The 14513-nt window shown below is 39.1% G+C and overlaps 1 protein-coding gene across 1 annotated transcript in view; it reads left to right on the forward strand.

Moving 5' to 3' along the window:
* DPP4 (dipeptidyl peptidase 4) overlaps positions 1-14513 on the forward strand; it is an 84372-nt gene that overhangs the window by 54761 nt on the left and 15098 nt on the right. The window contains exons 17-23 of the mRNA XM_032409468.1: positions 224-271; positions 531-629; positions 2965-3034; positions 5440-5634; positions 8203-8257; positions 8844-8943; positions 12126-12190. Coding sequence (XP_032265359.1) covers positions 224-271; positions 531-629; positions 2965-3034; positions 5440-5634; positions 8203-8257; positions 8844-8943; positions 12126-12190 — 632 coding nt within the window. The remainder of the gene's footprint in view (positions 1-223; positions 272-530; positions 630-2964; positions 3035-5439; positions 5635-8202; positions 8258-8843; positions 8944-12125; positions 12191-14513) is intronic.

The raw sequence follows: 14513 nt of genomic DNA on the forward strand, positions 1-14513 counted from the left end.
CCTTTCCGGTAATACTTCTTAATCTCAAATTGCACCTATTTCAAGGAAAAGGAAAAACAGCTAACACTTAGTAAGCACCTTATCTACCATGATTTTTATTCTATCAGAGCTAAATGGTATTAAAATCGTATCAAAGTTAAATGGTATCAAATGGCCATTTTTGAAAAATATGCTCTCTTCTTTTCTTAAAAAGCCTCACCTAAAACATTTTTCCTGTTAACAGGCCCTGGTCTGCCCCTCTATACTCTGCATCGTAGCAGCGACGATAAAGGTATTTTCTAGCATTTCACCTTTCCTTTGCTTTTTAGAAAAGTGTGTGAATAGGATCAACATGTACTTAGCATAGTGGGATTTTTTTTTTTTTTTTTTTTTTGGCTTTAGAGTGTTTAAAAAAATGATTTGAACTCAAGGTTTATAATCCAAAGTATGTATAGTCCCATCAGTGAATTGCTACTTGTTTGTTAGCACTTTGCACAATCCGAATTCTTCACATTGTAACGAATTACTGCCGTCTGCACTTATTTGCTTAGAACTGAGAGTCCTGGAAGACAATTCAGCTTTGGATAAAATGCTGCAGGATGTCCAGATGCCCTCAAAAAAACTGGATTTCATTATTTTGAATGAAACAAGTAAGTTAAATCTTCTTAGGAACAGAACTGCTCCTGGAAACACCAATAAAAAATATAACTAAACGTGGTAACTTGATCTGAAAATACACATTTTATCATATGTAATCTAATTTGAGGTTATTTTTTCTATGAAATATTCTGTCATGAGAACTGCTAGTTTTACATTTTTTTTTGTTTTAAAATACAATACCACTCTATGTAAAAGTTATTCTGTTAAAATGAAGGCATTTGGAAAAAAACACCCTATTGCTGCTTCTGTTTTGTTCTGTTAGCAACCCTGTTCTACTATAAAGTATTATTTGAGTGTTTAACTTAATGATATCCTGATATATTCTACCTTTAACCCAAAGAGATAAAATATCTGAGGTGATTGTATAAAAAAATTAGGGTTGGCTGTAAAATGTTAAAACTTCAATCTCGGGAGAGAAATCTTGAATTTTTCCTAACCTTCTCCTTGCCGTGGTTAGCCTGGTCCCTGTGCTGGGAGCCTGAGCAGGGATGATATGCAGGAACCACTGAGAACTGGGGTGGAGAGAGTGTTCTTTGAGTAGGAAATTTTGTAGTTTGTTCATTTGTATTTGTTTGCTGTTTTTCCCATTAAGAGCTAATTACTCATGGGGGATGGGGGAAATCCATCAGGACTGATTTAAGTTTTTTTTAAATATAGGATAATAATAGAAAAGATTCAGTAAGATCCAGTAGAAAAGATCCATCCAATTTTAAATGGCAGGAAAAGCGCTGGGGAGTAGAGGGTGCTTGTGAAGAAGAGCTTAGAGCAGGGCTACTGAAACTGAATGTGCGTATGAATCACCTGGCACCTTGTTAACGGTAGTTTTGTGATCCAGCAAGGCAGGGTGAGCCCAGGGTTCAGAGTTTGTACTTGGTTCTTAGGTGCTGCTGGTGCTGCTGGCATAATGGGCAAGGACTTAAGAGTTCCGGAGAGCTACCTGGGCTGCTGGTGCGGAAGGCACTGCATACTGAGATTTGACAAACAGTGGGGGACCCCGAAAGTTTTTGGCTCAGGGAAACCACAGGACTGGATGGGCAACCTGGTAGGGAGGAGACTGAGCCTGGATCTGCCAGAGCTGGAGAGTCCAGCTGGGAGGTGGTTGTACATTCAAACTCCAGGGAAAGGGGGTAGTGGGGGCGTCGAGGAGGAGGGTCAGTAGGAGGTGGGACTGGGGATTACAAAGCACCCCCCCCCACCCAAAGAAAAAATGGCATCTTCAGAAAGATGGAACTAGAACGCTTCTAATCCACTAGTACAAATTCAAACAAAGGAGAGATCAAATGGTGGGTTTGGCATATTTATTAAAAACATCATGATCAACACATAGTTTGACATTCTATTGAAAAATAATAAAGACTTAAATTTTTATTCTTATAAGCACATTTAGTCAGAAGGCATATATTTAAAATACAAAAACAAATTGAAGGGAAATCTATCTATATAGAGACTTACTCTTAGACCTTTCTTTTTTCCTCAACTAAAATAATTTTAACAACAAAAAAAAAGGAAGAAAAGAAAGATAAACATAAAGAAACAGCAGCTCTAGAGATACGGATTTTTTTCCCTATAGGTTAAATTACTGAAGCTGGAAATAATCTGATTAAAATATAGAAAATCTCTCAATCTCTCTCTCTTTAAGATTTATTAATCTAACTCATCTTCTTGATTTTGGGAGCAAAGGAAACCAATTCATTATTTAGGGACAAATTTTATTAAACTGATGCTAAGTCAAGCACAGAGAATTAAACAGATCTGCAGATCATATAGAACGTACACAACAGTCTGCTGCATGTAAACCTGATTTCATTCTGTGAAACACAGAGCTGAAAATGGGAACTCAGCTTCGCGGTCTGGGGTGGCAATAAGAATTACAAAAATGTTATTAAATCAGAATTTTAAAATAGAGTTAGGGCCAACTAAAAATCCTAAACATCTTCAAGGAAATTCAAGAAGAGGAAAACATTTTGGAGGAAAACTTAGAACATAAGCCATAAACAAACTAGATAAGTAGATCAGATGCCAAAGAACAGAATCATAAAAACAAAACATTAGCAATTCTAAGATGCACTTTTATTTTACAAGGCACCAATATATTTAATAGATATATTAGAAACAACTTTATTGCTTTAATCTTAACTAGTATTCTAACCTGAAAGATAATGTTTTTTATCTTGAAAGCATACTGAATCCAAGCAGTTCATTTTCTTTTTCTATTATAATTTAACAAATTGTTGAATACTAACTATGATTTATCACTGCAAAGAAACCTAGATCGTGTGCTAATAATTACTCTTAATTTACTGATCAGTCTTTCTGTTTGTTTAGAATTCTGGTATCAGATGATCTTGCCTCCTCATTTTGATACATCCAAGAAATATCCTCTACTAATAGATGTGTAAGTATTCAAGAGGAGGGAACAAATTAAAAGTTAACCATTGGACATTTTTTACCTAGTGCAGCTTACAGAAAATTAGAGCCGAATGTATCCTCTGTCTCTTCCTGAATCATTGTGAAGAATTTTACTATTTCCTTCTTCCATTTTGCAATCACAAACCCAAACCTTTGTTTTCTACCATCTTTCGAATGGAGAAAGTAGACACCTTTCTGTCGTAATGGCATGTGGTCCTTTAGTTTTGATTTGTTTCTCTGAACTACAAGGGAATTCCAAAGGAATTTTCAGGTCACCAGTTTTATCCTTACCGCATAGACCTTTTAACATGCAAGAGATGGGTATTAAGAGTCTTCACAACTTCCTTACCCCCAAACTTGCCCAAACATCACCATTAGTGACCTTTGATGCGTTAGTACATCAGGTTTCTCTTCCTTTAGTTCCTGAAATACCACTGCCTGGTATTTTTCATTCCCCTCTTTGGTGAAGAGAAGATGTGATATAGGAAATTATTCATTATAATCCAGACTTTTTCAAGTCTCAGAGAAAGTTCTGAAATCACACATCTTTGAACAGGGTAAATGTAAACTCATGCGAATTCTAAACGTGGCATCTTTGTAAAATATTTTTGATAATGACTGGGAATACATTTTACTTTAATCCTTCTAAAATTGCCCTGAACTCACACATAATGGCACAATGCCACTCCTCCTGTCCTACATTGTCTCATTTCCTTGATTAAAAATAAGACAGAAACAAACCAAAAGATGTGCCGGGTGCCTGCTACCTGCCAGGTAATTTGCAAACCCATGTGAGGAGTTCTGTTGGGCCCATTATACAGAAAAGGAAACTGAGACTCAAGAACATCACTTTTCTGTTGTAACCACCACCACCACCCACAAAAGAGGGGGTGTTAGCATCCAACACAGCCTTGTGGCACTGTATTTACAGTTCCATGTAAACAAACCATAAAAGCTCAAAGAAAGAGAAAAAGGTATTTCAAACTTCCAGATGTGCTGTTTAATTTTCAGTAAGCCTAACTTTGACTACAGTGACATTAATTTGCTTTAGGCTTTAGCCCCAATACTGGAAACAGATGTTTTAGAAAAGAGTGAGACTTTTATCCTCTTCAACTCCCCAGTGAGGAATGGCTAGACCTCCCCTTTATTTAGGAAAGTTTAAAAACACATGGTAAATTTACTGCCCTTTTCTTTTTAGTTGTTTTCCTCTTCCCACCCTTAGATGTCTAAATCTTTGTTTTCTATTTTTAAAAAGAGTGTTGTTTAATCTTAGGGTGTAGGGTGACTTGATACATAACTAATATTAAGGGAAGCTATTACCCTCTGGAATCTAAAATCATTGAAAGGACCAAGGCATTTCACATATTGTTAAAAAAAATGTTTACTCGCCCAAGAAATGCATGAATGCCTTCTTCTTTTTAAAGTTAGAATGTTATAAATGAAAGTAATACAGTGTTTGTTTAAAACCAAAGTTCTTTTGACTTCCATCCGTAGGAAGAGCAAAGGCATGTTAAGTGGAGGGGACAGTGAGCAGACCAGTAGGAGGGATGGGCTGGGAGGGAGAGGTACTGGACCAGCTCTGGGTCCAGGAGTCCCGTAGATCATGCAAAGATGACATATTTAAGTGAGATGCAAGGAGCTATAGGGAACTTGCCTTGATTAACAAATGGAAATGAGAGGGCTTGATGGAGAGTGGGCATCCAGCTGCGTGGGAGTGGGGTCTAGCCTGTAAAGATTGCAGATAGCAGGGAGTTAAGCTCGTTAATGAATAGAATGCGGAATAAAAACATACATGTTTTTCAAGACCATCCACTTCTTTTTCCTTTGAAGTTTTAAGGAATAGTGGTCAAGCATACCTTGGCCCACTCCACAGTGACTTGTGGAGCCTGAGTGTGGCACCCTGTGCGGGGCTGGGGAGAGGGGGTGCGGATTACACAGCAGTCAAGCCACCCTTTAGGAAGTTCCAGCCTAGGAAATGCACATGTAGAGTAGGAGTGCTTGCAAGCCATGGGGGAAGGATATATTCAAAGCTGCATTGATTGTCATCCTCATTAATTTTTCATAACACAACGTCCCTGTCCCAACTCTTAAGTATTTATTTCTTTGATTTCCAAGAAATATACGACTTAGAAAATGTTGGCCTCTGAAGTCTGTGTTTGATACCAGTCTTCAAAGGTAAAACCGATGGGCATCTTTGAAGGAAACACACAGCCATTGTAGCCACGTTGCCAAGTTTTAGAGGAACCATGGTGGACGCCCCGGTGGCTGGCACAATTTCAGGCTCGTGGTCGGGAAAGACGCACACTCCTTGTCCACAGGGAGCAGAAATACAGGCACTCCTCATTTGATTCAGAAAAACCAGAACGGCTAACAATTTGGGATTTTTCACAGATATGCAGGCCCGTGTAGTCAAAAAGCAGACGCTGTCTTCAGACTCAACTGGGCTACTTACCTTGCAAGCACAGAACACATTATCGTAGCTAGCTTTGATGGCAGAGGAAGTGGTTACCAAGGAGATAAGATCATGCACGCAGTCAACAGAAGACTGGGAACATTTGAAGTTGAAGATCAAATTGAAGCAGCCAGGTGAGTGAGTAGGAGATGAATCTGAAGGTCATCTGATTTTTCCCTCTCGATTTATATTTTAAAGTTGTAAAGTGGAAAGAATGCAAAGTGTCCTAGGATGAATCTTTTATCTTTGGGGTACATTTTTAGTGAAGATACCACACTTAGATAAAAATGTATGTCATTAGAGATGTATATAAAGGTTAAAAAAGACATATTTCTTAAATTCCTCTCTGTGACTCTAGAAAGGGAGTTGGTATATGTGTTACCTACCTCCTTCCGGGAACAGAGACTCTAAATTCATCAAACACGTGGACAGACTAAGGGATAAATGCACCCCGAGTAAACATGTAACTAGACAAGTGGACCATCCCTGTAGTCAAGATTAAGCGAAGGAGTCCAGTGCTCCTTTCCAGCGTAGGAGGCTGTACGTTACATGGGATAGCTGTCAAGTCCTAGGAGTGGCTCCTACAGTCTGGATGAGGGTTACTCTGCCATTTGGGGAGAATTGTGGAGCACAGCCATCTTCACTCACAATTATAAGGGTTTCATTAAGTATGAATCACATCTCATTGTTGTGCTTTCCAGTCATGAGTCCACAGATAGATGCGGTCTGGCTTAAGAGAGATGTTATTGATGGATAATGGTTATCACGTAATGGGCAATGTTTTACCCGAATTGTCATGGGAACTGCACAGCACCCCTATGAGGTGGGGATCTGTACCCCATGCTTCAGGTAAAAAATGCAGGCTCTTAGGTTAGGTAATTTGCCAGGGGAAGTCAGAATCTGAATCGAGGTCTCCAACTTAATTGGAGTCTCAAATGCATGCTCCAATTCAACTGCACTCAACTGGTAAATGGGAAATGCAGTCTTTGAGTTTCTACAACCAACTGCCTGGATGTCTAGGGAAGCATGACAAGTGGTCAATTTAAAATAATGTTATGAAATCATAAACTAGGAAATGCAGAAGAATGGTGAATGATGAAATGGGTGGAGGAAAATGCCTTTAAAAACAAGAAACAACCAAAGAGAAGAAAAGAGGACAATTTACTAAGTATCCCTAAGTCTCTTCCACCAAAGTTAACGATTAGCTATTTTCCTTTAAAGTAAAGTAGAGAGAAAGAGAAGTTTAGATTAGAGACAGAGGATAAACTGGTTCAGGAGTAGGGCTGTGATATTTTAAAACTAAAATTTTGTTTATCCAGACTGATCCTCTGTGAGCGAAGGCAGAGTGTCCAGGGCTTCTCAGATCCAAAATTATAGAATTGGGTATCCACAATATACATCTCCAGTTTAAAAAGTTAATGTCACTACGCGTAAATACACTACACATGTAGTGTATTTATGCAGTAGGATACTAATTCAGCAACTAAAAAGAACTATATACAGCAGCATAGATGGATCTCACAGGCCGTTGAATGAGAGAAGCCAGGCACAAAAGTGTATCCCCTGCATGACCCGTTTTATATAAAGTCCAAAACCAGGCACAAATTGGAACCTTATAAAAGGAAAACATTTCATTTTTGCCTTTTGCAAGGGGAAATGACCTAGAGGTTTCTGGGGCGTAGTAATACACTCTTATCTCAGTCCAAGGATATACTCATTCTGTAAAGTTTATCAACTTGTTCACTCATTATTTGGTGCACATGTCTATACATATATGCATTCTGTTTTAAAAGTTTACAGGGAGAAGATAATGAGTTGAAAACGACTTAATTTTTTTCTAATATTGCTTAACTCAGAGCTGCCTAAAGCATATATCTATAATTGAAAACACAAAAATTCCCAAAGTCATGTAAAGGTCAATGCAAGAGTCCCCACCGCCCCCCCCATCAATACTACAAGTTAAAGAGCCCCATATGCTAGATTGCTTCTTAGAGCAAACAAATTACCTTTTGATGTAAGGCTAAGATTAAAAAGTGGGTGCATAAAACATTTTTCTCATTTCTTTAACTGGATACGAATCCTGGGCCCAGTTTTGTGGCAAAAAGACTTCTTAATCCATCAAGGAAAAATCGCTTCCTACTTAATGGTGCTGAGCTAACTAATCAACACCCAGCAAAATAAGGGATTTATTTAGAGAATGGTGTTTAAGTTCTCAGGTAGGGGGCCCAGAGACCTTCCGAAGCCCTACCCAGATGCGCCTCTATTTCTCCATTGTGGGGGCAGCCTGTCTTCAACTGAAAAACATCTGGAGAGATTTAAATTCAATTATGTAAAGAAAAGTGCATCTGGGCTGCAAATTTTTATATAAAGCTGTGAAAAAAACTGCCAGGATTTGTTTTCTGTGAATCATACACACACACACACACACACACACACACACTCACACAAACACACAGACAAAATTTTTATGGACTCCAACAAAAGTAAACCTTGTTCATCTGGCTCTTAAGTTAAAAAAAAAAAAAAAAGATATACATCCATCTCAGGTGTTTATCTGATTGCTGGCCGTAATTAATCTTAGATTCCAACAGGAGGAAATAGAGAGCAAATGGCAGGGTTTCACATTTGTGTACTTATGTACTTATCCTAGTTTTCTATACACAGTGCAATACTAATTCATGGACTTCTTCCATGTGTTTTAGACAATTTTCAAAAATGGGATTTGTGGATGAGAAGCGGATTGCAATTTGGGGCTGGGTGAGTAGTTGTTTGGCTATGAATCTGTGTCCATATAGTTAGTGAGTATAATTCAGAACGCGATAATTTATCTTTGGCATGTGAATATTTGGAGATGAAAATCACGTATCTTTAACCTAAGAAGACCCCGATAAAATGTCTTAGATCTCTAGGCGGCGAGTCCCTGCTAGTCAGGCGTACATCTTCGCTTATTATGATTAAGGAGGGAGGTGAGGGAGGTAAGGAAGGGAGAGAAAGAGGGAGGGGGTGGGGAAGGAGAGCAGAAGAGAAGGAAGGAGGGTGCTTTTTCTCATGAGTCAAAGTCAGTAAAGATCTAGTGTTTATTGATCTTTTTTTCTTTGAGTACTACCCAGCAAATTTTTGATGCTTTTCCCCCTTAGACCTATCAAGGAAAGGGACCAGGGCTCTGAAAGTATAGTCTTTAGATATTGTCCAATTAAGGCCAATTTAAGCCCTTCTCTACCATGCTTTCTATCTCTAAAGAGGCACAGTATATAAAGATGTGAGAAATATGGAAACTGCGACTCGCTTACCATATGTCCTGAATTCCTTTACCTCCATAAAAATAACCGTTTCCACTCCTTAGTCATATGGAGGGTACGTAACCTCAATGGTCCTGGGAGCCGGCAGTGGCGTGTTCAAGTGCGGGATAGCCGTGGCGCCTGTCTCACGGTGGGAGTACTACGGTATGTGATCACTTTCAGGGACAAAAACATACAGAGTGTTGACCTTAAAATTTCAATGACAAAACCATTCCTTTTTGAGTTTCAGTGCTTCTACAGGAAATAAGCTGATTCATTGTAGATGCGTTTTACAGATACCTATAGTCGGATGATCTCACTTATTCTGCTATTGTAAAAGGCTCTGTGGTATTGTTATCTATACGTTTAGTTATCAACAAATTCTGTTTTCTAAATTTCAGAACATCCCTAATGCTACATTTCTGCAGATAAACCCTTATCTTATTTTAGTTTGAGTTTTTGGGCTTCACATATTAGCAGAATAAAAGAAGCATGTATTTCTTTTTCTTCCAGTAAAGGTCAAATAAAGTAGGGCTTTGGGTGGAAAGACGAGAGTAAGGATGGGGGAATTCCTGGGTTGTTTGTGGGTTTTTTCCCCACTGTCTCTAAGTTAGCGAAAGCCACTCTAGGATCTCTTCTTCGTCATTGAGAAATAATTCTATAAGGCACCGTACATGTGTAAGACTGTAATTCCCCAGGGGGAGAGAGTGAGCATTGGAACACTAGTAGGGGGAAAGAGAGGTGGTGAGAAGATGAATTATTTTCCTGTACCTTTTCAGACCCCATCTCAAGTCCTTTCTGCGATAGACTCATTGAAACAAATATGCTCATTACAGATTTTATGCCCTCATGTATGGTAGTACCAATCTTGTAGGAAACCCTTTTTTAAAGGCTAAGTCAAGAGAAGCCAATGTAAAAAATAATAAATAAATAAATAAATATTGCTATCTTTCTGTTAAAAAAAAAAAAAAAAAGCTGGAAAGCATACTTCTGACTTAGTCCGCACACAGTGGATTTGTTTTCATAGAATACTTTCCTGCTTATACTAATTGTTCTGTTGGATAGCTTGTTTTTGGAGACCTCTGGTGGTCAATAAAATAATAGAAGCAATCTTTGTGAGTTTAGAAGTGTAATGATAAGAGAACTTCATTAAATATATTTGGACCAGCTCAATTTTCTAGACATAGGCACTTTCTAGAGTTCTTACATATGTATTAATTTGAACAGTTTTACTCAAAGATCACATAGAAGGAATACATAAATGGTATTTCAAAGGTGCATTTGTAAAAGTTTACAACACCTGTATTATGCATTTTTTAAAATCCTGTTACTAAAATTTCAGGGGTGTCTGGGTGGCTCAGCCATTAGGCATTTGATTTCAGTTTAGGGTTGTAAGATCTAGCCCTGCGCTGAGCATGGAGCCTGCTTAAGATTCTCTCTTTCCTTCTCTCTCCGCCCCTCCTCCCCTCCCCCTGCTCCTACATACACTCTCATACACACTCTCTCTCTCTAAAAAAGAAAAAATGAATTTCAGATCTTCTCACAAATGTAAACCTGATTAACATAATAAGAAAGGGGTATTATGTTCTAGGGCAAGAAGAGTTGAAGTCTGCTGCCGTTTCAGGAAAAATTTATTTTGCCCTTAAATGCTATTTTCAAACCTCCTCTCACATGTCCAACCTAAATTATTCATTTTTAAATGTTAAAAGATCTGAACATTTTATGAAGATCTTGTATTTTTAAATGTCCTTTAAAATATTATATTTTCTATATCAGTGTCCTCTAGATATATAAAATTACATATAGTCTATATTCCTTTTAATCAGAAGGTTAAAATATTGCTGTTATTCATTTTGAAAGACAGTATTTTGATTTCCATAGAACAGGCATAAAGAACACATGTGGAATAACTAACAGTCATTATCAATGTAGTTTTTAATGATGCCAGTCATTCAAAAAGGGTTAGAATGTTGCTTAAGGTTGTTGTTTAGATGATATATTCATTTAAAGAATTAATGAGATTAGTATTGAACTACATGTACAATTGCAGTGAAATTCAAACCATTAACCTAAATAGCACAATGACAGCATATTACTCTATACTTCTCTATTTACTATAATCTGGTCACTGGAGGGGACATCTTTCAAAGCAATTACTTAAGATTTTTAAAGTTATTTTGGAATGTAGCCACAGTAAATTGTAAATTTTCTCGTGTATATTTTAGGATATATCTATAAAATTTTTAAAAATAGGGCAAAAATATGTTTAATTATCCAAAATAACCAAACCAGTTATGTATCCTGTTTTCAGCCATATTTATAGATAAAAAAGCTTACGTCATTTCAGCAGAGATTGATGTGATCTATTTCACAATACACAACTGTTATCATGCCACAATTGAAGGCTTGCCACAAAATGAACAAAACCAAATGTTTACCTTGCATTGTGATGGAGTAGCTGAGCTGGTATGGGGTTATACAGCTAATAAATGATAACTTAATTCTTTGTTTTCGTTATAGTGAATTTTAAGCTGCCAAAAAAATATGATTTAAGTAAGCAACTAGTAATTGAACATTATAAGGGGTTTCCAAAAGAAAATTAGGGCATATGCTTGTGTCAGGACCAAAAATTCAAGACAGTTGAGGCATTAAGTGACTTCCTAATTAAATTCTTTGAAAGGATCAAATGATAATGTTAAGAGCCCTTACTTTTCAGCACGTAACATTTGATATTTCTGCAGATGGATCTTTTTTTCAAAGATTTATTTATTTATTTGGGAAAGCACAAGTGAGAGCACAAGCACGGGAGAGGGGAAGAGGGGGAAGAGGAGAGGGGGAGGGGACGGGAAGGGGACGGGGGAGGGGACGGGGAGGGGAACGGGGAGGGGGAGGGGACGGGGGAGGGGGAGAGGGAGGGGAGGGGGAGGGGACGGGGGAGGGGCAGAGCAGAGGTGGAGGGAGAAGCGGACTCTCTGCTGAGCAGGGAGCCAGATGTGGAGCTTGATCCCTGGATCCCAGGATCATGACCTGAGCCAAAGGCAGATGCTTAACCAACTGAGCCACCCAGGCGCCCTCTGTAGATGGATTATTGACTGGGTTTGGATCATCTAGTTTGATCTCCCTCTACCCTCACTGGTTCCAGCTGAGTATGGAAAGGCGTGAGTCTGAGCAGGTGTCTGGCTACATTAACAAGCCAAATAAAAATGATCTCGAAGAGACACTCCTGAGGGGGATGCTACAGACCCACGCACAAGTTACGACATCTGAAAGCACATAAAGTAACCCAATAAGAAAAAGAAAAGTTTATTGTATGAATTAACTATTTTTAAATGTTTTTTTCATCGCAGACTCAGTGTATACAGAACGTTACATGGGTCTCCCAACTCCAGAAGACAACCTTGACCATTACAGGGTAAGCGATGAGAAACTAGATCCATTTTATAACCTATTTATAAGTTGTTTAAGAACATTTTTACGTGTATCTATTCTAGAAAATATATATTTTTTATTTCCAACAAAATTCTTGTTAAAAAGAAATAACACAGGTGGTTTAGAGATACTCCACTAGCTTCCCCTACTATATTCTGCATTAATTACAGTCTTTATCGTATGCTATATAGGTCACAATATGCATTCATTTGGAAATACAAAGCAACATCAGATAATTACTTTAATTATAAAAATTTCATTTAGAAAACATGTCAAATTCGACATATTCCTTTAAAGCCCAGAAGACTCTCTAAACCTTGAGCTATATATTAAAATGTCTCTGGTATTATAATGAAGATGTATGTACAAGCCTATAACTTTCCTATTCGTAGCCAGCTAGGTACAGTTTGCCCAAACAAGATTGGAGTAAAGCAGGTGAAGAGTACGGTTGGGCAGTGCCCTGAAGAGCCCTGGAAGCCACACTGACTGCGTAGCCTCCAGCAGGGTTGGCTGATGGGGGGACACGTGGTAGGTTGCTCTCAGACAGGCTACAGCTTCTGGAATACGGCCTGGAAGCCACCACCGTTGGCAGCCACGTGTCCTAGTGCGGATGCCACGGCCGAGCCAGAGCACTCTCTCTGGTGCCACACTGATGTAGCCGGGAGTGCTAGCCTCACCCCTAGAGACCTTTGTAGCACTCGGGCCCTTCCAGAACTTTCCTGAGTCGATCTGCCCTGTTTGTTGAAAACCCCAAAACTTGCCGATGACAAGGTCAGTCATCTCATGGTTACATTTTGCAGAGGAAATTCAAAACGCTTTTCAGGACAATGAATTAAAAAGCAAGGAACACAAAACCAAGAATAAGTTAACACACTTTCTCATCGGGGCTGCAACTCTCACTCCACGGGCTTCATAAGAATGCATCGCTCTGAGCAGTATGTGTACATTTTTATAAGATGCCACCATTCCTATAGATTCTGAAGCCATGTGATCAAAACCCAGTAAAACTCAAATAAAGTTTCTAGTTTTGCAACGTAAGGATACACAGTTTCGTTTTATCTCAGCTTTATTTAGGAAGGCTTAGGTGGAGGGGGTGCAGGGAGGAGTATGTGGCTAAGTCGGCGCCTGCGTGTGTGTTTTCCAGTCAAGATGGAAAAGCGACAGCCTGTCCAGTGAGATGCACCGATCATCTTCCACTACCAAGCAGTCCTGTAATCAGGTTGTCCCCATTTCTGCCAGTTGTCCCCCATAATACTTTGGGGACTCAATTCTTCCCATTCTTTCTCCTCCACATCCAATAAGCTGCCTTAAACATCCTTTCCCTTCTTCGTCAGTCGTGACATTGCTGCTGTCACGTGACTATCTGCTTTTCTAATAATAACCCGGTTGGTGTCCCCTTAGCTTGTCTTTCTCTGTTCCTGTCTTTACCACAACGGGGCATGAGATTAATCCCCACAGCCCCACATACAACACTTTCACGGATCTTTCGTGTGACTCTACTGAGTCCAGCCCTCATTCTTTAACCAGGTGTTTAACATCCTTCTTACAATGGTCCAGTTCGCTTGTAATAGCCACTGTTCTCTGAATATTTCTGGGCCTTTCCCTTTTATGCCCTTGTCTTCTGTTCCTTTTGCTTGGAATGTCATTTCCCTATATCACCACTTAGTAGGAAATTTGTACTGCTCTCCCGGCAGACTAGCATCCCCTTTTGACTCTCATGACATTTTCTTGTATATCTCTTAATCTTCAGTTTCTCTATCTTGAACTCATGGTTATTTTGTACCCCCATTTCTTCTCTGCAATATTATTAACTGTTCACATCTCTACTCAACACTATATTCTTTAGATGACCCAGTATGAAGTATAAACCTTAAAACCTTTCCTGATTTAAGAATTTTTGAAGGGAAACATTGTTGTAAAAATTGCCTGTCTCCATCACTTTGCTCATTTTACATCTGGAATTTTCTTGTCCCTAACCTGACCAGGATGCTGACCTTTGAAAGCCATCCCTCCGGTGGCATGCCGTATTTGCCGAGTTGCTGAAGGGCTTTCTCAAATATTCCAAGTACTAAAACTCCTGAAACAGAGATGTACTTACTGTCCAGGACCCCAACCCTGACTCTAGAACCCGGTGGATGTTAAGTCAAAAGTTCATTTTTAAAATCCCATTCTGAAAAGTCCTTGAACCTAGAGGCACAGGGTCAAGTCCAAACCCCGACACCTAGGGAAGTCCACGGCACCTGCCCTACTGCTCTCCGTGAACATCAGCCGACAGCCAACAGGGTCTTTCCTCTTCAGCCGGCCCT

The sequence above is a fragment of the Phoca vitulina genome, unplaced genomic scaffold (assembly GCF_004348235.1).
Source record: "Phoca vitulina isolate PV1807 unplaced genomic scaffold, GSC_HSeal_1.0 scaffold1, whole genome shotgun sequence".
NCBI lineage: Eukaryota > Metazoa > Chordata > Mammalia > Carnivora > Phocidae > Phoca > Phoca vitulina.